This window comes from Atractosteus spatula, chromosome 25 (genome assembly GCF_055471065.1).
Source record: "Atractosteus spatula isolate fAtrSpa1 chromosome 25, fAtrSpa1.hap1, whole genome shotgun sequence".
NCBI lineage: Eukaryota > Metazoa > Chordata > Actinopteri > Semionotiformes > Lepisosteidae > Atractosteus > Atractosteus spatula.
In genome coordinates, this window is record NC_142730.1 from 2,922,926 (window position 1) to 2,950,778 (window position 27,853).

The 27,853-nt window shown below is 38.7% G+C and overlaps 2 protein-coding genes across 2 annotated transcripts; one reads left to right on the forward strand and one right to left on the reverse strand.

The window, feature by feature from the left end:
* Window positions 1-336: 336 nt before the first annotated feature.
* Window positions 337-5,933, reverse strand: LOC148815067 (B-cell receptor CD22-like). Its single transcript, XM_088905815.1, has 6 exons — window positions 5,705-5,933; window positions 4,522-4,788; window positions 3,430-3,699; window positions 2,578-2,668; window positions 1,029-1,092; window positions 337-399 (listed from the first exon to the last, which is right to left on the reverse strand). Exons 1-6 carry the CDS (start codon window positions 5,916-5,918, stop codon window positions 337-339), a joined length of 969 nt encoding a protein of 322 aa, XP_088761941.1. The 5' UTR covers window positions 5,919-5,933.
* A 12,665-nt stretch (window positions 5,934-18,598) lies between these two features.
* LOC148815068 (urokinase plasminogen activator surface receptor-like) lies at window positions 18,599-27,268 on the forward strand. Its single transcript, XM_088905886.1, has 5 exons — window positions 18,599-18,664; window positions 21,724-21,822; window positions 23,760-23,906; window positions 25,782-25,895; window positions 26,956-27,268. Exons 1-5 carry the CDS (start codon window positions 18,622-18,624, stop codon window positions 27,162-27,164), a joined length of 612 nt encoding a protein of 203 aa, XP_088762012.1. The 5' UTR covers window positions 18,599-18,621; the 3' UTR covers window positions 27,165-27,268.
* The last annotated feature ends 585 nt before the right edge of the window (window positions 27,269-27,853 follow it).

Below are 27,853 nucleotides of genomic sequence, written 5' to 3' on the forward strand. Positions count from 1 at the left end.
CACTACATTTACATTTTGGCTATGATTACACAGGCTATATGAGGGAAGATACCAGACACACAATGTAGCCACAACTCAGAGTATGACTAACAGTTCTTTATTGAGAGAGTCTTTGAATGAGGTAACACACTCCAGAAACAGAAGTAAACACAGAAGAAAAAATACATTTGGCCAAGACTCACAGTCCACTTTCTTTAAAAACAAACAAAAGCAACAAAATAAAGTAAATGAAGGGATATCTTTAAATGCATTTAGAGCTCCAGTAACTCTAAATGATCATTTGGCTGGCCATGTAATATCTTCTTTTTAATTAGGTGAAAGCCAGTGTCATTACCTCTAACAGAAGTGGAATGTGGTCACACTGTAGATGCGGCAGTTTCCTGACGGTTTGGTGTTACCCTGGACAGAGCAGTGATGGAGGGGGGGACAGTAACGGTGACTGAAGATACACAGCAAACAGGAAACCCCCTTCATGGGGGAGGGGAAATGTTGCTGGGGAACTGGGGACTGTTTACATGAGCTAAGAAACTTTTCTGCAATCAGGAGTTAAACAATAAGCATACAAAACCTAATGAAAAGCTCCTACGTTCCAAAAGTTCAGCAATGAACAACGTATCTTCACCGTGGATACATCAGCCGTCAGTTTGTTTAGAACTGGGTTGCCTGCCTCTTCATTTAGACGATAACTATATTTTCGTATATTGGAGATTCAGATAATCCTTGGACATTAACATAAATGTCACTGGCCTGTGGACTCTGAAAAGCAGAAAGCAGCAAACAAACTCACACTGTAGCTGATTTGCTCAAAGCTCTACCTAAGGCTTCTTTACACTTGCAATTGTATTGAACTGAGTGGCAAATGTACTGACTGGACTAAGAAGGGCCTCAAATTTATACTGGTAACATAGGAAAACTATTTTACTTTAAAAGTGGTCAAATATTATTAGTCCTGAACATATGCCATTTCCAGAAACCCCTACGTTCAGAAACAACTTCCTTTTTTAACATTTGAATGGAGAAATATTTACCTCATTCTTTGAGCTTACTTTTTTGTCCTCTTTTTCCTTTTCTGTTCCCAGATCAGGCTTCCTCCTTTGGAAAACACAAAAAGCTGAACAATTAATATCGCTTTGTTTTGTTTACTTGGTAATGTGTTATATTTGATTTTTAAATAATTCTTAGTGTGATTATTTCCACAAGATGAAGACTCTTGTAGTTAAACAGGTGAAGGCTGAATTAGTGAATCATGTTTTTTTTTACCAAAGAGGTCTACCTAAATTAAAGTTAATTAAGTAAACTAAATACAAACAAGAAAGAACTTAGGCATAAGGAGCAGTGATGTTTGGCATCTCTACCTAAAGGGCTTGTTTCCATAGCTTTGGAATGCAAAAATCCCTTTTTAATTATTCATAAGCATTGTTGTGATTTTTATTAACATGCAAAACCATAACAAAAAATGTCAATGTTTAGGGAATGAAAGATGGGGAGGGTCCTTTACAAAATATTTACATACAGTTTTGAGAGAAAGTTTCAAAGAATTATATTTTATTCAGTGCTGATCTGATATTTTCTCTCGCTAATCATTTGTGCTTGTGTCTTACTTACTGCAAGTTCTGGTTACTATGCTGTGTTAAATATTCTGAGGTTGTTAATGTGTCAAGTACTTGGTACTGGCTACTCTGCCACTAAAAATAACTATGGTAAAGTTTACAGTTTGGTTAGCATTCCACTTAAAGCTTCTTTCTGTTAAATACTGAGGTGAAGTGCTGCTATGCTGTATGTCTCCAAGTCATTGCCTTTCATTGTGTTTTAAAGAGTTTCTTTACAAAGTTTGAATTGAATTAGCATGACTGACAGTTCTGATGTTATTCTGTGGACAGCAGAATCAAGGAAAGGGGTCTCTAGTGACACACCCAACCTGGAAAGATATGTTCCTGTTTTTATTTGTTTATAAATTAAGGTTCATGGTGTAAAAATAAATTTTTATATTGGAAAACAAAAACTAGGAAAAGAAAGATTTGCTTTTTCAAATCGGGTGCAATTTGGAGTGGACATTTATTAGAGAGGGTGAACAGATCACAGAATGTCCATCCATTTCATTTCTGAACAGCTTTATTCAGTACAGGGTCGCAGGGGAACCAGAGCCTAACCTGGCAGGCTACGGGCTCAAGTCGGGATACACCCTGGTTGGGATGCCAGTCCATTGCAGGCAGACACACACTCAGACTAGGGCCAAATTTCCCAGAAGCCTGGTAACCTACCTACAGTAGTATGTCTTTGGACTGTGGGACTGTGGGAGGGAACCGATGCAAACCCAAGGAATCAAACCCAGAGCCCCTGCACTGCGAGGCAGCAATGTTAACCATTATGCCATCCTCACCAGAGTCCTCGTCAGAGAACATATGATAGAAAAATACAACAAAAATGAGAAAAGAGATCCTCATCGTAATGCATCATATACTGTATCATGCTGGGAAGACAACCATCACCTGGTGTCTGGTGGCATTGTCAGGCACTATATCCACAAAATAAACCTGTATAGCAATAGACCTTCATACAGATAACTCTAAGTCTCACCTTTTGACAGCAATTAATATCACTATAGATCCAAGGATGAGCAGTATTGAAGTTCCCAGCACACTTGCAAGCAGAACGATGTTCAATTTGTCTGGAATTACAAAACAATAATATACACATATAGGTTATTTTTTTAAGGAAAACCAGGTCAAGCATCATGTTGTATTTGCACAAGCAGCGAATATGCAATGATGAATATTTAAGGAATACAAATGATGTTTGTTAACACCTAGAATGAATAATTATGAATATTAATGCATTGGGTATACCATAGGGTATTAACTGATACCTTTTACCAGAAAAGAGTGTGTATCACCTGCCCTTTCTGTTTTTAAAACATTGAACTAAATTTATATTCAGGGGTTTGGTCAAATTATAATATTGTAACCAAATGATAGTGTATAATGATTCTGGATGAAAAAATGTTAGCCTGACTGTAAGGACGAGGCTAAGAAGACACCCCTGTCTTGTGAGGAATGAGCCAGGGAGCTGCTCAAGGAGTAATGGAAGAAGCTTCCAAAACCAAATATATGTACAGTATATGTTCATTAAAGGTAGCAAAGGCAAAATTAGATTCTACTTTTCTTCTAACTAACCATCTTTTTCTTACAGCTCCTGTTTTGTTTCATGACAAAAACTGGCACAAGCTGACAAATTTCACATTTGATGAAAATGAATTACAGCACCAGTGAAATGCACCAATGTGTTGCTCTGATCTTGTGTTTCATCAGAACTTATTTACAGGTATATATGAGATTCACACATTATGCAACACAATTTCACACATTCAATTTGATTTTTTTTCACTGTTATGTTCATTTGCAATCTTACTTTTAAAAGGGGGAATTTTACCTTGTGCTTCAAGAGCTACAGCTGTAGAGTTATGAACACCTATTTCATTCTGTGCTTGACAGTAGTACCATCCACTGTCTTCAGAGGTGACTTCTGTGATATTTAAACTTTGCCCTGATCCTTTCTTCCAGACAGCAGCTCCATTGCTCTTAAACCAGGTGTAGCTCTTCACATGTGGGTTTGCATTGCTATTGCAGGTCAGGGTGACAGAACTTCCTTTCACTATTTCACCAGAGGGACTGATAGATACTGTAGTATTCTTTGGTGCATCTGGAAGAGAATCCAGGAAATCATTTGAATTATTTAGGATTTCAATCCTGGCTAAAATGCTGGATATACTGAGTATATTTGGCTTTTAACCAGATCAAATACACACAGAACTGGCAAATAACCCTTATTTAAATCTTGGTGTAGATTGGAATTTTGGCTCTGCAAAAATGGTTAAAATAGTAGAAAACTTTAACTGGAGTGTCCTAAAGAAACACCAGTGTCCAAAGTCCAGTCATGAATTCTATTGAAATATTTTCTTATGTCATGTTTTGTATCATCTGCAAACATCACTACATTGATCTCCATCCAGAAAGAAAAATGTCTTGTTATATATTGATTCATTATTTGGTATAGAGAGAACTGTTCCCTCCAATCTAGCATTGCTTTAGAGAATAATTTTGTCCCAAGCAGGGTCTTTTACAAACTAAAATATGGCTTTATTTTCCTTTATAGAATTTGTTTCTTATTCTCACCATGGGAATTGTCAGGTGGCTAAGTGATCGTTCTGTAATTGTATGATCCAGGTGCTCATGCTTATTGGACATCTTAGTAAATAATCATTCTAAATATCCACTATGTTTTAAGTTTATTTCTTTAGCCTCAGAAATAAATTGATGTTTGTATCGTCTAACTTGTGGCTAGAGCACTGACTCTCAAACGCTGTGATGCAAAAGAACAAATACGTCACTTGATCTTTCACTGCTAGAGAAGGCTGCTGTTATTAATTTCTAGACAAACTGGTATGAGGACCTGATTTCTAGTACCACAAAGTATTAAATTTATTCACACTACACCCACCCTTATTTATTACAATATACTCACATCTAACATCCATAATGATATGTTGAGATATGCTGTTTGGATAGTTTCTCAAAGCACATGCATAGTTTCCAGAGGATTCAGAGGAAACAGGATTGAAGAAAAGTGTGTTTGCTGTGGTCTGTGTATTTGACAGAGGCTGGCCATTCTTAAACCAGATGAGCTCTGTCTGTGTTGAAGTGCAGTTCCTATTTTCACAGATAAGTGTCACCCTGTCTCCTTCTCTTACTGTATTATTCTCTCCAGAAGAATTCACTTTTACCTGCAGTTCTGACAAAAAGAAAAAACAACAAAGAGATGGTTCTCAGGCTACGTTCTCAGAATCCAATTGTCAAAGCTGAATCAGAAACGAGATTGTAAGTGTTATTATATAAAAATAACCAACAACAAGTTTGAAAATAATTTGGATACTTATACACAGAGGGAGATTTTTTTCCCTTTTTGTATCTCTGTTGAAGATTTATACTGTAAATTTTTAAGTAAACAGTTTTTCTCATTTAGTGAAAACAATGCACTACAAAAAAGCAGCAAACACATTGATGTGTTCACCTGTGCCAGCACAAAAATGTTTTGACATTATTTATACATGAGGCATTAAAAAGCAACAAATTCTATTGTTGTTTAGGTGGGTAGCTGCGTCAGCATGCGTAGGCTGCAAAGGAACAAGTAATAGGTTTATTCCATGCTGAAAAAAAGAAGAAAGAGAACACAACGTTTCAGCCGTGGAGCCACCTGAAGAAGTTGTTTTCTTTCTTCTTTTTCCAGCATGAAATTCTGTTGTTGCCATTACTTATTAGTGACCGTATTAATGCCTCTTAGTATATAATAACAAAACCCAGGCTGTTCAAAAAATTGTAACGTGTAAATAACAGATAAACTTTATAATAAATACTTATTTAGCGCTCTTTGGGAGTACTAAGCAGAATTAAAACTTCAGCAAATGTCTATAGCAGAGTGTCTCCATGTTAATTACATACATACTCAGAGTGTATGTAATTTACAAATAAGTAAATTGCATGCTGAGTTACATTGCGCAGTTTGGACAATAGTAAAACCACTCATGAAAGCCTAGTGACAACATCTGCGTCAAATTGTTTTAAACTTCAGATTGCATGTTTGATTGCTTTCCTGGATTTCACATTCCAGAGGTCAGATTAACTGAAAAAAAACAACAACACATCTTTACCTTTTACAGAAAGAGCAACTCCTGACACACCAGTCCATTTATTGTGGTTGACAATAAATCTGAATCTGTAGGTGCCCTGGTCGGTTGTTCTTGTAACTTTTATATTTAGAGTGCAGTTCTTGTGTTTATCTCCCAGGTACTCTGCTCTCTTAATGAATTCAGATGCAATAGTGCCCTGTCCACTGTGATAAACAAATGAGTCTGTAAAACACATTTTATCTTTGAAGCACCACATCACGGTTTCCACTTGATGTTGAACAGATTTACTGTCCTGTGTTTCAGGATAGTCATATAGACAGGGAAAGACCACACTGGAGCCTCTTACAGCACAAGTAGAGCTCTGGGGATATTGAACACCCCAGCTGCCGGAGAGGACACCTATAAAAAGATCAGTGATTAGTACTGTATAAATCCCTTATAAAGTACAGCAGTGTTCAGTATAACAAGTGGGAAACAATTTACAAGTACAGGTTTGGGGAATGAAAGTACAGGTGTTTAAGTTTCTTCACTAACGGGAGGACTGGTATTAGCACACAGTAGTCTTGAAGAGCATGTAGGTGCTTGGAAACAATATGATGAATGACTGCTATACAGTTCAATTATTTTTTTTAAACATTTTTAAACACGGTGAAGTGAAGTAATTGTGTTTGCAATATAACATTACAAATCATTGTAAAAATATTTTAATAGATAAGTTTGATTAACTAGACAGAATTTTGAAAGTGATGATATTGGCGATTTATGTTTTAAAAAGTGGTATGGGACTCCAGGTTTTAGAGTCTGTTCATAGCATCCAGCTAATCTGGTAGCTCTGTATAGTGGGGAGCTATTCAACACTGTGACTCAGTCCTGCAATTTCTTGTATTAACGTTGTTTATTATCACATTACTCTATTAATAACTTATCAATATATTTTTCACATTTAAATTCAAGAAGGTTTATTGGCATGAGTGATGATGAATTATGTTTAATTCAGTTAAAACTGTTTTAGAAATGCCATTTTAACACCAAATGTAAAATGTTATCAGACTTTTTACAACACCCACAGTTATGTGCTTTGTAACAAGGAATTCTTAATCAACACAGAAATATGAAGCCGGTCAGTCTTACCAGGCAGGATTAATAGAGTCGCTTCCCAAAAGCAGAATAAGTCTTCAAGCCTCATAGCAGTTTCGCTTTCTTGTCTCTGTCAGGAATGTAAATGTAATGTAATTATGATTGTTTCTAAACATATTTAGAATAACTGCATCTGCTAATAGTCCAGTGCATCATGCCTTCCACTAAATATCAAAGAATATGAACATAACGAAGATGAACACAGTATGTCTTAATCCCATGGTTATGCAAATTAGATTGCATTTTTAAATATGTATTTTATATATATGGATATATAAATATCAAGATATTTAACTCACGTTTGTCCTATTCCTTGCGGTTTAATCAAATTGAGATAAAGAAATATTGTTTCACAAAGACAGATGTGCACTAATTGAAGAACCGATCAACAGTGGTAGTGGTAGAAGTGTGGTTTTAAAAACTCAGTTCACAAAGAAATTGGTCTTATTCTTTCTGTTTGTTCTGTAGAGGAAGTGGGTAAGTACTCCCCTAGGGTTTTACAAACTTCTAATGGCTGGGAGGAAATGCATATTCACACAGGCACCCACTGCAAGTGAAGTGAACAATTAATGCGTAATAAAGAAACATTAAAATGACAGAATTCAGATGTTGCTGAAAGAAGAGCTCTTAATTCGTATGTATATCGGAGATCAGCTTGCAAAAGCTAGTCTCTCTGAAAGATGTTGCTCAGGGCTTTTTATACACAGTAACAGACAAACTTCCAACGTTTGACATAGATAACCTAGCCCCTAAAACGAACCATTAGTTTTTTAGTCAATCTTGGGTAGCAGAAAACAACTCTTTATTAAGACTTTCGTTATTGCTTACATTCGCAAAACAAGACATTCGACTTCCCTTTTTACTATATTTAAAACATGAGCTGTACCTTTCCACTGACCAATAGATGCCCCCTGGTATGCTTCCATTTGCCAGGGTTATGAGCAAGGTCAAGCACTCCTGTGGCTGACATCACCAGCCAATTGCTTGTCTGCTCAATGCCTCATCACTGCTTGATGAGGGTGTTATAATGCAAGAAAGGTCACAAGCTAGATGAGGCCATTCCATTACTTATTTCTTTACTCATTGGTCCTAGAAGTTTCCCTAGCCATTTCTCGGAAGGCTTCTGGGTTTTAACTTCATCACATAGTCAGGTAGCTTATTTCAATTACCTTCTTCAGTTTGTGTAAAAAAAACAAAACATTTTCTCTTCGAACTTTTAAAACCATCCACCTCTCAATTTAAAACATTTCATAGTGTGCTCCTGGATTATGTTTTTTTTTAGTTTTACATTTTGGCTCATCGGCAGTTTTGAATTAGGGCGGTGAGGTGTTGGTCGTGGTCAGCGTGCTGCTGCCTCACAGCTCTTCAGCTGCTGCTGGCTGGCCACTAAGAAAGCTGAAACTCCGAAAAGCAATAGTGCAGTGTTTGTTCCTGCCTTTGTTGTGAAGATGAACAGAAAACTTTCAAACACTGACGTTTTCTCACATTTTATTCCAAGCACTGTTGCACAGATTAGCCACTCACATATACAGTACAAACTTGTTTTGATAGCATAAGTCTTATTCAGGCTTTATGTGTTGTAAATTCTGAACTGTGGCAAAGGCTCCGTTATTTTCCTCATTTCCTCCTACCCTTCCACAGTTGCGTGAGAATGCGGTGCCTGCATTAGTGGCTGCAGCTGAGAGAGATTTGGGCTCAGTTATAAGAATTCCACAACCAGCTGCACGGTGTTCTTGCTTCTTAAAGAACACACTGCCATACCAAGGCTCTCTTCTGAAAACCGGCAAGGAACAGCATATCAATGTGCAACTAGATTTTAAATGATCATGGAAGAAAATAAAATATTTGTATTGAGGAATGCAACATAGAGGAATCAAAGTAAACATAGAAAACCTATTCAGAAGCTCTTATTTTGTATAATTCAAAGCCAAAGACAAAATAAGCTTCACTGAATACATTTGCTGTGGTAAGATGTGTTTTGCCATTGTTGTAATGGAACATAAAGCTTCAGTTTAATCTACAATGAGTCATTTCCGTGACTCGGACGTAAATCTGATATTTTCATATATTAAGGATCCTTCTTTTCTTTGGAGATTTAAGTAGATATTACTGTCCCGTGACCTCTGAAAGACACAAAGCCAAAAATAGATTGTCACTCTGTGGCTGCTGTTTGGATGAAAATACTGAGGACTGGATTAAACTGATATAATAGGAATAGAAAATTGTACTAAATGTGATAAAAAGGAATAGATTAGGATGAATTAATAGATATGCATATTCAAATAGAGTAACATTTAATAAAAACTAAAATCATTCTGTCTGTAATAGTGCCTTGAAGCACTAGGGCTATGGGTTCAATTCCGGGCCTGGGGTGCTGTCTATGTGGAGTCTGTATGTTCTCCCCCTTGCTTGCATGGATTTCCTCTGAGCATTCCAGTTTTCACTCACAGTCCGAAGACATACTGGTAGGTTAATTGACTGCCTGGAAAATTGGCCCCAGTGTCAGTTTGTGCATGTCTGTATTTGTGTGCCCTGACGGACTGGTGCTCCTTCCTGGTGTGTCATGTCATCATACAGTATGGTGATATGAAGATCTATAGCTGGCCACCTACTGACTCACCCTTGTAGATGCAGCCTGTGGCTCCAGATGTGCGTAAATATCAGTGGTTGGATCAGTCTTGCTGCTCTTTGGCTTGAGATGACAAGGTGTTCAGAAGGCCTGTGCACAATTAGAGACCAATGGGCAGAGAGGTGGTGAGGTTTTAAGCCTCTTTTACAGTACATCCATTAAATCTGACACTTAGAGCAAATCATTCCAGGGTCCATTAACTTTCCCCTATACAATATGGCAAATATTATATATGTGATATGGCACAGATAAGAAAAAAACTAATTAACTCATTAAGAGAAAATTAAATATCCAATAACCATCATGGTACTGTACACCAATGTCACTTCCTTCACTGGACACATCACTTCCCTGACTGCCCACATTTCCTGAAACCCACATTCTGGACCCCAATAAACCATAAACACAGTGATCACGTCCTCCATCAAAGCATGAATCACCCTATTCTTCCTGTGTTTTATTCTAGCTTACTTTACCCTATTAAAAATACAACAACTGTCAGACAATACTTATATTTCCCCTTTCAGGTGTACCTTACCCTAGAAAAAAGACCACGTCAGGTAATTTACTATGCCTGCAAAAATATTCATGAGAAGTCCAAACAGTAACTTCAGTCTGGGGTAGTACACAGAGCAATGGAATACCGTTTCTCTGTGTTAACATTATTTTTTCCTTTGTCACCATTGATATTCCTGAATTTTAAACCTATGTATTTGTTTTTACCTTGGTTTATTTTGTTGTATTGTCCCTTCACTCAGGGAAAACTCCAATATTTTGGATCTTACAGATAATTCTTTAGCCGATTTTGTCTGTTAAATCCAAAGTCTGTTAAAGTGAGGTCCATTAATTAAACCCTAGGGCGTACTGTAATGGTTAAATGTTTAGCTTGTTTCCGGTTTTATATTTACGGTTTCTTTTATCTGTGAGTGCTTAAAGCGCATTCACATCAATCAGCCGATTCAATGGCTCTGTTCTTTGGAAAAGAGCTCCTGAACACTTTGAAATTAGTCTGCCTTACCAGGTAAGATACACAGAGTCACCCTCAACAAGCAGGGTGGGTCTAGAACAGCCATGGTTGTAGCTCCAGCTCTTTCCTTCTGGTCTCAATCTGTAATAAGAGAGACCTCAACCATACCATAAGAGATACTGTAGCTGCAATGACAAGGGGAAAAAGACTCAAAAGCAAAAATGGTTCCCACAATTCATCGATTTCAAGCATCCATTTATTTTATTAAGCAGCCATTTATCTTTTCACTGCTAAGGATCTCAGCACAATTTAAGAATAATTGTTTGCATACAATTGTTAAGAATAATTGCTTTCTATTTTTTTTAATCTAGCAACGTCATGTAATTCTGATCCCTGACTTCTCTTGCTCTCACCAAATAATCAGCAAAGTTTAAACATTTTTACCCTCATTAAATAATTTTATACTTTAAAAAGAACACACACATGGAAATAGTTTTATGCTGTTTTGCCAAAGCTTCGAAGCATTGCAATAAATTGTTCTGTCTTTTATGCTGGTGAGATAGTACAGGAAAATTATTGTAAAACTCACAGGTCTGGTTGGTGTCCACTGGACTGATCAGGATTAGGTGAAGAGAGCTTCTTGAACACAGTCACAGCTTTTTGCACTACCTAACAAAACAATGCAGCACTGGGCATTAACTGAAAGATTGGTTTTAACTCCGTATTTGGATTGTATTAATTTCAATTTCAGAGTGAGTAGTTAAAAATATCACATAACTGAGGTATGCAACAACCTCACAGAGGTGTGATCACTGACAGGAAACCATGAACTAAAGTGAATTTTTTTACCATAGTTTTCTATTGTTATCCCGTACTTAAAACTCCATTTCACTTATATTTTTAACACTGTGGACCATACTGTACCATGATAATTGTTTCAAATTTGATTTTAATGCATACTATTATCATTGTAGAGTCATCCAGATTGTGAAATTGCTGCCTTTTAACAAAAAGGTTCAACAGCTAGTTTCAGGTACCTATAATTTTGTGTTTAAAAGTGCCTCTGGTTTGTTTATTCTGAAATAAACTTTTTGTATCTTCCAGCTATGGTTTTATATTTTTGTTTCACACCTGAACATAAAGCAATGGCCTTAAATGTCTTTGTCATCACGTTAAAAAATTATGAATACATGTATCGAGTCTCATCATAATCTCTTATTCATTTCAGGTGAGGTCAGTGTAACCACAGGCATTTCAGAACCAGCGACTGAAACCGGTCTGAAGCATTTGCTTACTTTTCATAAGTTATTTGACACCTTGCATTGATATTCTAAAAAAACATTTCCTGTTTTTTTTATCCATGGCCGTCTCTAGAATGATTTGTTCTCTTGTGTGGTAATTCTATCTTTTAGCTTCACAAAAAAGCTCAATATTGGGCCCTCAGTGCTTCATTGTAGCCCCCTAAACACACTGCATACTACTTGATATTAAGCTTTTTTTCCATTTTAGAAAAGTCATTCAGCATTGAGATCCCTAAACACACACATGTGTTTGATCTGCATCAACAGATTTTTGACACTGACCACACAAGACGTCCTTTGTTGCCTTACAATTGTCACGCCCTCTTCATCTCTTTCCTGTTCCTAGTTTACATGTGCTTTTCTTGTCCTTCCGGTGTGTCTTTTATGTGGGGCTATATATTTCCGGGTCTCCCTTTGCTCCTCGCTCAGCATTGAGGGTACGGATGTCTTGAGACCCGCCTAGTACCAGGTTGCCTCTCCTGTGGCCTGAGGGCACAGGTTTCTCCCCCCACATCGTCTGACCCCCTGAGCCCGGGCTAACCTCCGTGTTGCCCCTTTTGCAGCTTCGCATAGGGTCTCTACTGCTCTTCTAGTCATTCCACGGCTTGCCCTTCCGACATCTGTGACAACAATAGCACTGAACACAGGCGAGAGGTTTTCTACTTTATATCAAAGGCTGTTTACTTACAGCTTTTTTTACAGGAAGGCAAAACACAGGAAAGAATGTTCCAGAAGCCTTAAAAAACAAAGTGGTGTGCAAATTATTCAAATAGTACCGTGACAATAGTCTTTAACTGTGATGTTCTTTGCTAAGTCCTATGTTGGTTTACAACATTTACTGTATACACTAAATTCACAGTATGTTTTTATAACTTGACAATCACATTTCCAGGCCAGAGTTCACAAGTGTATACAGCACCATACAGTACTGTCATACTTCAAGAGAGGACTACGTTATAATAATGCCATCTTATTTATAAGCATTTTTCAAAAAACATCAATGCCGCACAACTAACACACAGTAAAAAGTAAAGTAAGTAAAAAGAAAGAGCACAATAAATTGACCCAATAGAGCTAGGAGCAAAACCCATTTAGAAAACTAAAGTGAAAATCACTTTTTGAGCTGTAAATGTGGGTCTGAGCAATGAGCTCAAAAAAGCTCTGAATTCCCTCTCCTAGCCATTGCCAGTGTACCGGGGAAATGAGTGACATAGGATAAAGTGAGGGCTTATTCCATGCTCCACAGCTGAAATCTTCTGTTTCTTTTCTTTTACCAATGTTGAGCTTTTAAGTTCAAACAAACTCCATGTCACGCCCTCTGCAGCCAGAGGGCGCTCTTTCTCTGTCCTGGCCCTAGTTTCCGGTCTGTTGTCCTTCCGGTCCCTCTCTTTCCCTTGGGCTATATATTTCCGGGTCTTGCACTCTGTCCTCGCTCAGCATTGACGTTCGGATGTCCTGAGACCCGCCTAGCACCAGGGCGCCCCTCGTCCGCTCCCTGAGGGCATAGGTTTCTATACGGCATTCCTGAACTCTTTGCACTATGAGCCCGGGCCTTTTTCCCGTCTCGCCGATACGCATATGGGTCTTTTCCGCTCTCTTGCTCCCCACGGTTAGTCCCTTTGGACGTCCGTGACACTCCAGCAGTCCTGGAACTGCTTTGGTTATTGCGAAGGCTTCTTGTGGTTCATGCAAGCTGCATTCTCAACAAGTTGTCCTCTGGCAATCAAGTCCTCACCAACAAAAAAAACCTGAAAAATGTTCTGGTGGATGATGCCTGTAGCAGAATGTGATCTCCAAGTGTCTTGATCTCAAGGTCATCACCAAGGCCATGAGATCAAGGCTGTGACCTGTCGAGATATTTTAAAATAAAAATCGTATTTTGCCTTTCCTGGCTAAAAATTGTGCATGTGGTTGCTATTCTATTAGCATTGTTTTATATTCTTTGTCATCTCATAATCAAGGGTATAATCTTTAAAGGTTGGTTCTATGAAAAGCTTTGCCATTATTTTGTGAAAATAATGTTAATTACAAATGATACTGTATTCATCGTTAATGGTGCTTTCTTTTCTTGTCCAAGTGGAATGGTCTGCTGAATTGAGAAAACAGGTTGGCATTGAACCAGCAGGATTTGTATAATCAAATTATGCAGACAGAATACAAGACTCAAATATCCTTTCTTCCCTGATGAAGCAGAGCAGACAAAACCGACAGAGCACTACAGGCTGTGGGTATTTCAATTCCTCTGACCTATATTATTATTTTCATATTGTTTGCTGGTGCCTCATTACCTCTTGATGTATTATACACTTCCATGGTCTGGCCCACATAACTGCGCAATGAGTGCTATAAAAAAAAAGATTATACTCTGTTGTTGAACGTGAGAGCATAATGTGTAAAAATTAGAGAGTATTCTGTTCCTTTTGCTTATTTGGTTATGAATATTTTATGGATCTAAGGATCTTATCCAGCCATTTGAATAAGGATCCTAGGACCAGTTTCATCAAATTTTCTTTATAACTGTCTATGTCCTATTGCCTTTGCTGTAATATTCTGCTCTTTGTTGAAAAGAATATAGATTTGGGACATTACTTAAATCATTTAAATAAAACCATAGCAAGGCAGGGCAGCATTGTGCTACAGCAGTTAGCATGGCTGTCTCACAGTACTGGGGTCCTGGGTTCAGTTCTTGACCTGGGGTATTACTGTTTGGAGTCTGTATGTTCTCCCTGTGTTCATTTTGATTTTCTCTGGGTGCTCCGGTTTCCTCCATGATACAAAATATAGGTTGAATGAATATACAAAGTACAAAATTTGAATGACAAAATGTAGGTTGGATATACAATTGGTAGGTTGATTGTCGTGTGAGAAAATTGTCCCCGGTGTGTGTGTTCGTATGTGCCCTGCAATGGACTGGTGTCTTGTCCAATGTGTAACTTGCCTTGCAGGCAGTGCTTACTGAGATAGGCTGGGCAATTGGAGGAACTGGTAAGAAATAGGATGGATGTAATAAGACGAGAGAATGAATTGTATAGTCCCAGAACTGTTTTTTAAATCTCTTTCAAATACTTCTACTATATTCTACTATAGACCATATTTCTACTAAGTTAGTACTTAAGCAAATGCAACTGCACTGGGCACAAATGACCTGAACAACTGTATCACCTCCATCAATGCATAAGAGGAGCTCGTCAGAGAAGGAACCATTTTCAATCGGTAACTAACACCTGTAGTAAACTGAGGTCAGTCACTGCCTGTGGGACACTTCCATTTTATTTACACTCCCTGATATGGCACCACATCTCCTGTGCATATGAACTAGGGATCCTCTGAGGCCTGGAAATAAGGCATTTTTGCAAAATGAGCATCAGTCTCTCAAACTACATAGCTTGAAATCATTTAGATCTGAACCTAAAAAAATCATCAAATTTCTGACAACAAAGGGCTGTTCTGAACAGTCTGCATGCTATATCCCTGTACCAAATTCCACTGAATCCTGGGAGAAAGTATTTTTACTGAAAATGTTTTAAGCACATAGGCCTGATTGCACTAAATACCTTATGTATTAAAAGAAAAATTTCCTTTATCCCCTGTAGAACAAATATAGGTTTTAAATTACAGTAGGCCAAAGTGAGCTGTGAAGCTCCAAGAACAGATTTCCATACATCACACAGACTACAGTCTTGTATTTGCCTTGTCTGATGTTCATGCAAATAGGAAAAGGAAAGACTCAGGCAAGAGGACCGCAGAAGAGAAAACTTTATTCAAAACTAGGTACCACAATAACCAAAAAAATAAACAAGTAAAGTCAAAGCCCTTTTCAAAATAAAATTAATTCTGAGGCACTAAGCCAACACCCATAGATAAAATCTTGGTAACAATGGAGTAGGGGCATGATCAAAGCACACATTTACAATTACGTCCTAATAACCTTACCAAAATTGTTTGTTTAAGAGTCACAGAGTCAAGTAATTCACTTAGATAAGCAAACCAAACCAGAAACCAGTTCACCAGTTGGACACTTCTTACTTCTTACTTTTATGTTTTTTTCTGAAAATGTTTTAAGCACATAGGCCTGATTGCACTAAATACCTTATGTATTAAAAGAAAAATTTCCTTTATCCTCTGTAGAACAAATATAGGTTTTAAATTACAGTAGGCCAAAGTGAGCTGTATTAACATTGACATCCCTGTTCTTAGTCAGTAGTTTTTAGCTAAGCACCGCATAAGGTCCAATCCCCTTGCTGAACCGTCTGGCGCGTTACAGAATACTGAGCCCTACAGGGAGAGCCAGTGTGCTTGAAATGTGTCAGCAAGTTTTTGCAGGGTAGGGCAAACAGTAGAGCAATTTAAGAGACTATATATATCTATAATAACTTGAGAAAGCTCAGAACCAGCACCTTTGGTGCTCTAAAGTCTACGCAAAGTACAATTTCTGCTACTGGAAGAGTGTACAGCCTTGTTGTGCCCCCTAATCATGTTTTCCCCAGAATCAGAGCAGTCTCTCACTCTTACCCTTATACAAGGAAATGTCTGCATTTTCTGTAAAAGGGTGTACAGTGTATAGGGTGGATATAAACATTGTACATATTATGGCTATGTTATGTACACAGGACAAAGTGAAGTAAACATATTTTAAAGCCAAGTTTTTTCTTATTTCAAAGTAAGCTTAATAAAGGAGTGCACTATTTTCTTTTTTAAATATTTAAACAAAAACCAGTAAAGCATTAATAACTTAAATGCGCACTTATCAGTCAGATATTAGAACACAGCTGCTAGTAACATGAGCTATTTGCCCATGTAAAACAGAAAGAGAGATTAGACTGAAGTAAAAGGGAACATTTTAAGTGCAGGCCCAGCATGGAAAATTACCTGTATGCAGGACGTTTTGACATCAATCCACACCAGTATCGGTGTAGAAACAGAAACATTTCAAGAGATTTTGGTGGATCAATAGTTTGTATTATTCTCCGCTTATTAAATACAGAACATAGGACATTTCATAATGGTAGGGATGTTTAACACTGGGGTTCTGGATAAGTTCATCATCTGGGCTTGTACAATCTCACCTTGCTGTAATTCACCCCCTAATTCAGCTGGTGAACTAATTTCTCACTTTTTCACGTAATCTGCTGGGTTTCTTCTGAATAAATAGTGAAACACAACCAGCGTGCACAAGTGGAAATTATTCTGGGGTTGTGGGGTCAAGAAAATCTACCCTGACATAAATGAGATCCTCACATGAATTAGTTAACAGAATTAAAATGATTTAATTGGGCCAAGAGGGCCAAGAGGTCTCTCCTTCTTCATACCTTTCTCATATTCATATCTTGTCTACCAAGAACTGTTCAAGCACGGGAGGTATTTTAAAGTCCTGACAAGCAACTGGACGTAAAGATACATCCAGGATGGAATAGCAGTCCATCACAGGTCACTGACAAATATACACATGCACACCAGGGCCAATTTATCCCAGAAGCCAATTAACTTACCAGTATGTTTTAAGGACTGTGGGAAGAAACTGGACCACCCAGAGGAAGTACATGCAAACACAGGGAAACCATACAAATTTACATCATTATTTACATATATAAAGAGTGTACAACTTTGGTTTCAAAGGTCTGAGTTCCAATTGGTGTTAAAAATCTCTTTAATTTAAAAACTGCTAAAATAATTGGGAGAGGTCAATGCAGTCCATTTCAGCCAATAGTTAAGTAGTTAAGAGATTAGGCTGAAGCCAGACACTGCAGTGCCCTTGAACTAGCAACTCTCAATCCATGACGTTTCTCTCAAGGCTGAAAAGAACTAAACAAATACTGGAGAATTTTACGAAGAATTCAGAAGACGCTCTGATGCACAGCTAGTCAGTAATCTTTTCTTTCTCATGGTAAAAAAACCCCAAAGCAATTGGTTAAACAAAACATATAAATGGCTTGTTCTTAGTTTGTACTGATAAATGTAGTGCACTTGAGGGAGTTTCTACTAAATATATCCTGCACCAGATCATATCAGCTTTATAAAGCCTTACTAAATTATAACGAAAGAAACAGGCTTTGGAAATGTGCTTCATGGTGGCTTTTACACAGTATTCAGTGTTTACTGTACCATTTTAGAAAGCAATTCATTACTCGTTAAATATTTGCCCTTTTATCTGCATCCACAGTGATATATATATTCCTCTCCTGAGCAAGGACTTTTGTTGTTTTTTGTGTATTATATTGTTACAAATTCAATCATTCTGGGAATATAGTAGTACATAAGGTTGTGTTGTTTTTTCTAGAGCGAAGGGTAAAAAATAAAATTTCACCCAATGATATGAACTTGCGTAATGCAATAAAGCAAATACTTGTTTCACATTAATAAGAAGCAGTGTATCAAGGCAAGTTAATAAGTTACTAAGTATAATTTTATGCATTAAAAGATATAAGAAACCATCCACTTCCTCTCTCGTCTCACTAGTCATTTTGTCTCCCTCTTTTCTTTGTTCATTGATCTTGCCTGTTTTTGCAGGATTTTCTCTAACCTCTTCTCATAATGTGTCAACAAACCTGAAATGGCTTACGTGACTCTCACAAGAAACACTGTGCAATCATGCCCCTTGTACCACCTCCTTATTTTTCTCTAATCTTGCTGTATCCACGATTAATTAAGCATTAAGCAGAATGCAGCATACAGTTGGAAATCTTAATGCCTGTATATCCAGACAAAAACCAAATACCAAAAGAAATATTAATTGGAAAGTATTTTATTATTGTATTCTATTGTATAAGTGTTATTTATTCAATTACTTAGTGTGTCCTTTAGCATATAAGCCCTACACCTTCTCACTACACCATCTTGCACTGTGGTATAAATAGAGTGACTCACGCAGGAAACGTTCACTACACTGTACCTGTTGAAGACGAAAATGCTTGCTACGCTTGCTCTCACCTGCGCGCTGTTGCCCATAGGTAGGACACTTCTGTATTGGCTATTCTTCAATAATAACGGATTTTTATAATATCTGGTTTTTAAAAGTTTATTCCATGCAAACGCATGACCGCTGGGTAAGAATGGATGATTTATATACTGTACCTCTTCATACATTCTGGCGAAGGCTTACAATAACCGACAGCTGTAACTACAGGTCCTGCTGAAACAGAAAGTATCCTAAGTCTCACATTGTTGGGAAATTCCATTTAGCAAATTCACGTCTCGTTTCATGCCAGTGAATAGCCTTTTACCCTTCGTCGTATTTTATTTTTTATTGGTCCAGCTTCTGTATGGTAGCTTTATATATATATAGGGAAAGAATATATATACGGTATATTTTGTTCGCATTTCACATAGGGAAACAAAACGCCGATGGTTTGATTTTAAAAGGTCTGCACAGGACTGGAGCTTGTACGCAACGTTATCTTGGATATTGCCTGTCCCAACTCATAGATTTAGTTGTATTTGGTCGTCATCATCATCCATCATCGTCACGAATCTATATTTGAAATAATAATTCATGAAGAATTAAAATTGAAAATATACACACACGCATATTTTCCTAAGGATGACTTGCTCCGGAAGGCAGCGACTGCTCTTCGATTTACTTTCAGCTTTGCTTTTAATATTGTAACGCTTACGGCCGACAGGCACTGTGTAAGAGCCGGCGTACCAGAGCAGGTGACGTCACCAGCCTTCCCTGTGATAGCAGGACTACAGCTACTGGGCTGCAGAGAAATCTCTTTTTGGCTCACCGGGCTGGGTCGCTGCTGAGTGACGCGGGAGTCCCGGGTTCGAGCCCCGGACGGTGCGGGGCTGACCTGATGCGGCAAGGGCGCCCGCCTGAGCCCCCGTTGCGTTCTCTGTAATTCTATGAATTACAGCCTTGCCATTTTGTGCTGAGCACCATCTTAAGAAGACCTACAGAAAGGAAAAAGAAAAATACTTTTTTCGGTTTACTGCGCAAGTGATTATCTTTCTGATTTACCGTAAGGTACAGTAAATCAACTAATCCGTGCTAGTTATATTTGCCGTATACCTGTATGTGTTGCGACTTAAAGATGAATTAATCTTTTACATAGACACATTTACAATTTTTTAATTGTAATTAAGTTACCTCAGTGCCCTACCACTTTTTTTGTGTGTGTTACCTGGAGTGTAGTGTATCTTTTTGATAAATGAATAACGACCAAAATTAAGAATGAAAAAATAAGACCAATTCATATATATATATGAAAAATTAGCCACCGTATCCAAAGGATTATTTCGTTTTGAACGAGCTGTCAATAGCTAATGGATCTCTTTGGGCGGTTTAAAGACTGTATAGGGTGTTCTACACTCGTGCATTCTTTAATCCACGTTTGAAAAGCTGAGCTAATTAACTCTTGTTGTGTGACCTTTTCTGAGCAATTCTCGCTAATCTTTTTTTTTATCTTTGTCCAGCCCAAAAGCTGTGATAAAAACTCTCATGTGAACAACGGAATTCTTTGTCTGCCTGGTTTTAAGGTTGGAAATGGGTTTAATTGAACAAGCGGTGACGTCGCCCTCATAGCAGTCAAACTTCTAAGAATAATAACCCTTCATTTGACTACATGTAGATATGTGGGTTGTTAATAATGCTCTTTTTCAAATATGAACTTTAAACTCTAAAGGTTCACATTTACTACACTGAAAAAATCAAGGTAACAAATAATAATGGCATAATACATGAAGTCCAGTTACTGTGTCAGGCATCCAAAGCTGATTGGTAGAAACTACAGCACTTACAATTACGAAGTTAAATTAAGTAATAGGATAACAGGATTAAATTGTGCTTAATTATAGGACAGTGAAGATAACGACACCTTGAAATTAGGAAGGTGTTATCTCAAATACTCTACATGTCAATTAAATTAAACCAATACACCATTCCCTTAGTATACAGAGAGGGCAGACCAATCACTGATTAACCTAATGATGAGCAACAAGGAGAAACACACATATAATGACAGAATAAAATAAGACACCCAGGTTTCCCAAAAACAGTTTTAGACGCTTTAATAGACAACAACCCTTTACTCCAATACTGGAATTGCGGACAGCGTTGGAATCGCTGTAAACCTGTGGGAATGTGCGAAGCACGAATGGTTGAATTGAAGGAAATAAATGATAGATTTAGCTTGTAATTCACTAAGACGTGTTTTGAATGCTAAAGCATCTTTGAAGGGCTTTACCTGTATTACTTAACAGAAAACATTTGATTGTTTCTAGCTAAACTTTGAAAATGAATGTGAAAAATGAATGTGAAGAATGTCCAAAAATTGTTTTATAAGAACACGGCAGAAGACATAAAAGTAACATGCCAAGAGTTCTATGCTGTGTTCTCGGCAGGTTTGTTTTAGTTCATTTTAACCTAAATGCCTGGACTATCTTGGTGCCTCACTGAGCATGGGTCGTATAATTTCTGTAATTATGTACAACGTGTTCTGGGCCCTGAGTGGACCAGTAATGGGATTGGTGATGTCAGCCCCAAGAGAGCATGCTGGGATAGATGGGAACCTGTCTGGGATAGTTGGGAACTAGCAGGGGCTTGGGATGGAAGGACAGAAGTTTGACTACATGGTTGTGTGTCTGACTGTCCCATGTTTCCCCATCCTGGCCTATGGTCTCAGGCTCCCACCCTGGCAATGTGGCTATGTTAGTCAGAACACTGCACCCTCACTGCGTTACAGTGGAATTATTCTTGTTAGCTGGGTAGTGTAGTCTATTTAAGATTATGCCATTCCGATTAATAAGAGAGCACTTCTATTTCCACTCGTCTGTGTGGTTATTGCACACGTTACAGTATCTTAGGGTACACGGGCAGGGCAGTCGATCCAGTATGCATGACAATAATAACATATAAGATGTTGTTTTCTTTACTTTTCATTATTATTACTGCTATTATTACTACTATTACCAAGCCTGGTAATAGTGTCAGGCATGAGTGAAAACGTGTGGGTTGTAAATATGATTGGACTAAGGAAGGACTGATATTTTTCCTCTGTTTGTTCTGCAGCCGCCTCTCTGAAGTGCTACCAGTGTTCGGTGAATACGTGCTCTACCACTCAAACATGCTCATCTTCAGAAACGTGCTTCGAGACCGCCATCGAAATGAGTAAGAGATCACATGACCGAGACTAGAATCTGCCGCGTGTTGACCGTCCGTACTAAGATCCCTGTATCGTTTAATCGAGGGGACATTTTTTTTTTACAGGCTTTACTGTAAAAAGTGATTCTGAAATTCTGCGAGGTGTGCCCTCCTGTGGGACAGTTGGCACATTCACAATAACATGTTAATTACACGCCCTGTCAGCCACCAGGGGGCGCACACGATAAACCATTTCAAGTTCAAGTTCAAGTTTATTGTCATTACACTCATATACATGGTATATGGTATAACGAAACGCTATTTAGCTAGCTCTAGGACATAAGTAGTACAAAGAGAAAAAAAAACAACAACAACAATACGATTGTGTAACAAAAGAAAGACAGAGACAACAGGCAGTGTGCAAAAAACAACAACAGGCAATGTGCAAAACAACAAAAAGGTAACAGGTTATGTGCAAAAATATGCATCAACAGAATAAAATAAAGGGAGAGAAATTATGGGGAGTGAGCTTTTGACATGTATGGCAGAGGTAGATTTTCAATGTGTGTTTGGGTTTTTGGTAAGAAAGAAAGAAAGGAAGAAGGCACTGTGAGGTTCAGATCATAGGTAAGAGGTGAGGTGAGAGTGAGAGAGGCTGGGAGTTTAACAGTTTGATAGTGCGGGGGTAAAATCTGTCTCTGAGTCTGGTAGTCCGGGCCCGAATGCTCCGGTACCGTTTTCCAGATGGTAGCAGATCATAAAGTCTGTAGCTGGGGTGTGTGGGGTCTTTGATTATGCTTAGAGCTTTCCTCAAGCACCGTCTGTCATAAATGTCCTGTATAGATGGGAGGGCAACCCCAGTGATGGACTGGGCGGTTTTCACCATCCGCTGTAGGGCTTTGCGGTCAGCAGCACTGCAGTTGCCATACCACACTGTGATGCAGCCTGTCAGTGTGCTTTCTGTAGTGCATCTGTAAAAGTTAGTGAGGATCTGGGGACATATCTTAGCCTTCTTCAACCGTCAGAGGAAGTACAGGCGCTTTTGCGCTTTCTTGATCAGACAGGTGGTGTTGAGAGACCATGTGAGGTCCTCGGTGATATGGACACCAAGGAATTTAAAGTTACTGACTCTTTCCACTTCAGTCCCGTTGATGTGGATAGGGGCATGTCCGGTTTGCAGTTTCCTGAAATCAACGATCAGCTCCTTGGTTTTGCTGACGTTGAGGGTGAGGTTGTTGTCATCACACCATGTTGTAAGGAGATTGACCTCCTCTCTGTAGGCCCTCTCATCATTGTCTGTGATCAGACCTACAACTGTGGTGTCATCGGCAAACTTGATGATGGAGTTGGTGTTGTGTTTGGCCTTACAGTCGTGGGTATAGAGGGAGTAGAGCAATGGACTAAGCACACACCCCTGGGGGACCCCAGCGTTCAGAATTAGTGTGCCGGAGGTGTGGTTTCCAAGCCTAACAGCCTGAGGTCTGCCTGTCAGAAAGTCTGACAGGCAGACCTCTAAAATTTCAATTAAACAAATTAGACATACATGTCAAAACTAATGACTACACTAAGAGGAGAATTCTTCATTTATATGATGGCTTCCAACGGATTAAACCTATTGTTTTCAACAGACACAGACAGTTTAAAGTGATTCATTTGGATGCCTGAAATACTGGGATACATACAGGGAACCCCAGATTATAGGTGGAAAATGGCACCTAGTGTCTGGTAATTCAAGAGTGTTATATAGAGTAGCTGAACACTCTAAACCAGGGAATAGAGAGACATCTTTAACACCAGTCCTAAAAGATGTTTAAAACATTAAGTGTTTTATGTAAAAGAGTGGAATAGAAATGGACAAAGAACTACCAATTAGGAAATTGGATAAAAAAAGACATTGTTTGAAAGAATGATATGATTTTTCAAGCACTGTATTATTACAACTGTTGTTCTGTTTTTTTCTGCAGGCAGTCGAAACTCTACCATTTCAGTTTTTGGCTGTGCAGACCCACAAGTTTGCAAACAGACCTTTTCCTTAAACGTTGGGGAATTTAAAATAGCAGGGGACACAGAATGCTGCAACACAGATCTCTGCAACAACCAGACACAGCATGGTAATAATCCTGAGCACTGTTAAGTTGAATTATTAACTGGAGAATGGGGAAACTCCAGTCTCGAGGTCTTCAGGATTGTCAGGATTTCTTTCCACCTCTCAAATTATTCATCTAATAATAATAATAATTCCTTACATCATTACCGCACTTGTCTGGACACTCCACTCAAAGCACTTTACAGGTGTATAATGTTACAGATTGGCTCCACAGTCTGTCTCGGGTGTTATGTTAGAGAGATGTAGTTTGGGGGAAAACATATGGTGAACAGGGAAACAAACACAGGCGTCCAAATCTGAGCGGATCCAAAGGAGGGTCAGGGCACAATCCATGAGTCCAAAACCATGAGATCCATCCTGAGACGGCACAAGGTTCAAATCCCCGGAAAGGGGGAAAACACAAACATACACATCCAGGGATAACAGGGCGACGTCCTCCAGGTGCCGGGCTCAGAAGTCAGTCGGGAATGAGGTCTATGCCCTCAGGTATCCAGCAGCCTGGTGATAGGCAGGCCTCGCGACATCCGAACCCTAATGCTGAGCCCTGAGCATTGGAGGCGCTTGTCACGACCACTAACCGGCCCAGACCAGCTCCTAAGAGGACTAATCAGTTCCAGCAGCAGGGTGATAATTACAAACGCTGCCGCACGTGTTAATTTCTCATCAGACGCCTTACCGTGCGGCAGGCTGCATTATTTAAGCCTCCCTTACCCGCCTATCGCTGCTTGGTATTGAGTTCACTTCGTGTCGCTCTACCTAGCGTTTCTTTCCCTTTTGCCTTACTGGAATTTCTGACTTCACCTTTTGCCTTCGGACTTCAGTTCTCGTCTCGCCCCTTGGATAGTTTGCTACCTGTGACTATTTTCGGAATTGACCCTGCCGCTCTTGTTTCGACCACGAACCTGTCTCTCGTTCTGGATTGTTCGCCAACAGTGCCTTTACCGGATCTTGACCTACCTTACGCCTTCGGACTACGACTCAGCTCCTGGATTCGCTTACTCACCTCCCAAGGTCTCCTGCATCTGCATCGGATCCTTTTCACCACAACCTAGCTGGGTTACAGCGCTGGGATTAAATAGAGGTAGACAAAACAAGGCATACCTGGAGAACATACCAGCAATCATGCAGAACTAATGACAGGAGTAGTGGAGCGCCTTCTAGGGGAGGGATGTCGACCGTGACATATATGTTATGTATTGTACTGTAAAAAGGTGCTGTTCTTAAGAAGTGTTATAAGAAGTAAAACGGAGGGGTTGACTCTTTGTTGTCATTAAAAATCCCAGGGTGGTTCTCGAAAAGAGTAGGGGTGGTATTCTGGGGTCCTGGCCAAATTTCTCATTACTGCTCATGGCCTCCTAATAGTCCCCATCTATGAATTGGCTTCATCATTCTGTTCTTCTCCCCACCGAGAGCTGATGTGTGGCGAGTGTTCTGGCACACTGCGCCTGCTGCTGCATCGTCCTGGTGAGGCTGCACACTGGTGGTGGTGGAGGGGATCCCCATTACCTGTAAAGCGTTTTGAGTGGAGTGTCCAGAAAAGGAATTTTTTATTACAAATACAATGTCCATCCAAGAGTGGAGATTTTTTTACTGCCTTTGTTGACCAGAAGCTTTCTTTGTCTGTTCATCTCTCCCTTTTTCTGTCTCTCCACAAGTAATTGATTAGAATTACAAATGTTTGAAATTTGTTGGGAGATGTCAGTTTTACTGGTAAGATCAGAGACTGGTCTTACTTTATTTATTTTTGTTTCACATTTTAATGTATTCTCTGGTGCTTTGGGGATAGGTAACTGGACCATATTTACAGTACATTCATTGCAAGTGTTACAGCTATGTTTGTGCCTTATTTCTTATATATTTTTGTGTTTTGCTCTAACAGCACTGAATACAAACAACACCGCAAATGGAAATATATGTTATACTTGTGAAGGGAGCAACTGTACACATATTTTGAATTGTTTAGGGAATGAAGATCGCTGTCTCAAAGCAACAAGTAAGTAGTTATTTAAGCATTAGGTCGAATCTGGTGTCCAAAACTTTTAATTTCTATCCGTCAAAAATTCATCTATCATTTTCTAACCACTTGTTTCAATTCAGAGTTGCGTGGGAGCCAGAACTTATCCTGGCAAACAACAGGCACGACGCTGGGTACACCTTGGATAGGATGCCAGTCCATCATAGGGCAGACAGGCACAAACAGACATACACTCACACCAGGGTCAGTTTTCCCAGAAGCCATTTGACCTACCAGTGTGTTATTAGACTATGAGAGACCGGTACATTGCCAACCACTGCACTGTCTTACACAAGATAACTAGGATAATTATTAAAAACCTTTTTGTTGTAGTGAGCTACCAATAGATATACTGCATTCATGGAAGGGTTAGCAAAGTTGTATTTCATGAAAAACAAATCCAATCCTTTATTTCCCATGGAGGACCAAAGAAATCTTCAAAGGCACATCGGCCACACCAGACCATTTTATAAAAATACTCCACAGTGAAACTTAACACTTTGCATGGCATTTCCATAGTTGACTGACCTTAGAAATATACAAACGCTTGCAGATTTCTGTCAGCATCACATTGTTATTTTTTCATTAGAATTAATTAAATCATTCATCTTTATTAGAATAATATAAAATGATGTTAATAGGAGTTCGAGAGGAGGTCAAATTCTAATCTTGTGCTTCTGCTCCCCTATGTAGAAATACTCTCATGGCTGCCCACATCCCTTCCCTCCACCCCAACTTCACCATTATAGCTGCCTCCCTGGTTCATTCCTTGTCAGTCAGCACTGATCTTCAAGGCAGGGCTGTCATTTCCTCAAACAGAGGAGTTAACGGCAAAATATAATATATGTTACCCCTTTACTATATATTTTTCACCTCATTTTATTGTTATTAGAATTTGACGGAACTACTGAATGCACATGCAGGATGCCAATCTCCTGGAATCAATAATTAAAATTGGACAGATCTCAAATGGTTGCAATTTTAAAAATTGGCATCTTTTAAAGCTTCTGATTGCTATTTGCTTTGTGTTTTGTTTTTGTCTCAGGTGCTCATGATGGTGAGAAGGTTGTCGTGAAAGGGTGTGTAAGTAGGAACCTTTGTGTCAAAAATACTTTATCAGCTCTGAACGACACATTTCAGGAGGGACTGTACTGCTGTGAAGGCAAGCTGTGCAACAATGCCAAGTTTACCTGTCAGAGTGCCACCCTGCTGCTGGGGTCTCTCATCATCCTGAAACTCTTCTTCTGATTCTCTGACAAGGAGCACTTCCGAAATAATACTGTCCAAAATAATAACTGTCATGTTTTTATAAATCTCTCCATTGGGTGTAATTCATCTTTAATGGTGTCTTCTTTTTTACACGGGGAGCTTTAAACAACTTTAACTGGACATGATTAATCCTGGACATGGTTTTCTAGGTCTCTTTAAGACACCAACGCTTAAATTTGCTTTTCACAATGTCAAAAAATGTCATTAACATCCCTCAAATTCCAGATTCTGTCCCTATAGGAAATGCTAGTGATTCATTAGAAGATGTTCACTTAAGGAATGCTTGTTTTTTATAGGTGTCTGCAATAGCTTAAAAAAAAGCATAGCAGAAGATCTGCGTGCAAAATCATTTGTGAGTTAATTAATATAAATCTGTACAAATAATCAAGAGTGAATTATTCAGGCATAGCGTTTATAATGCAGTTGCATGTGCTCAACCTTTTTTGATTTATATTTTCAGAAATTCATATTGATGAATCTATGTTTAACCCTTTGTTGAGTCAGGGATGGAAAACCCAAGCCTGGAGTCATGTACATTTTACAGGTACCTTTCAATTTGCAATTGGATAAGGTAAAGAAAAATGGCAATAAATTATTTCAATCAATCAGTTGAGTGTCTAAGTGATCGACAAGTGAGTGATCGAATTTAATTACTCAATTGATTGATT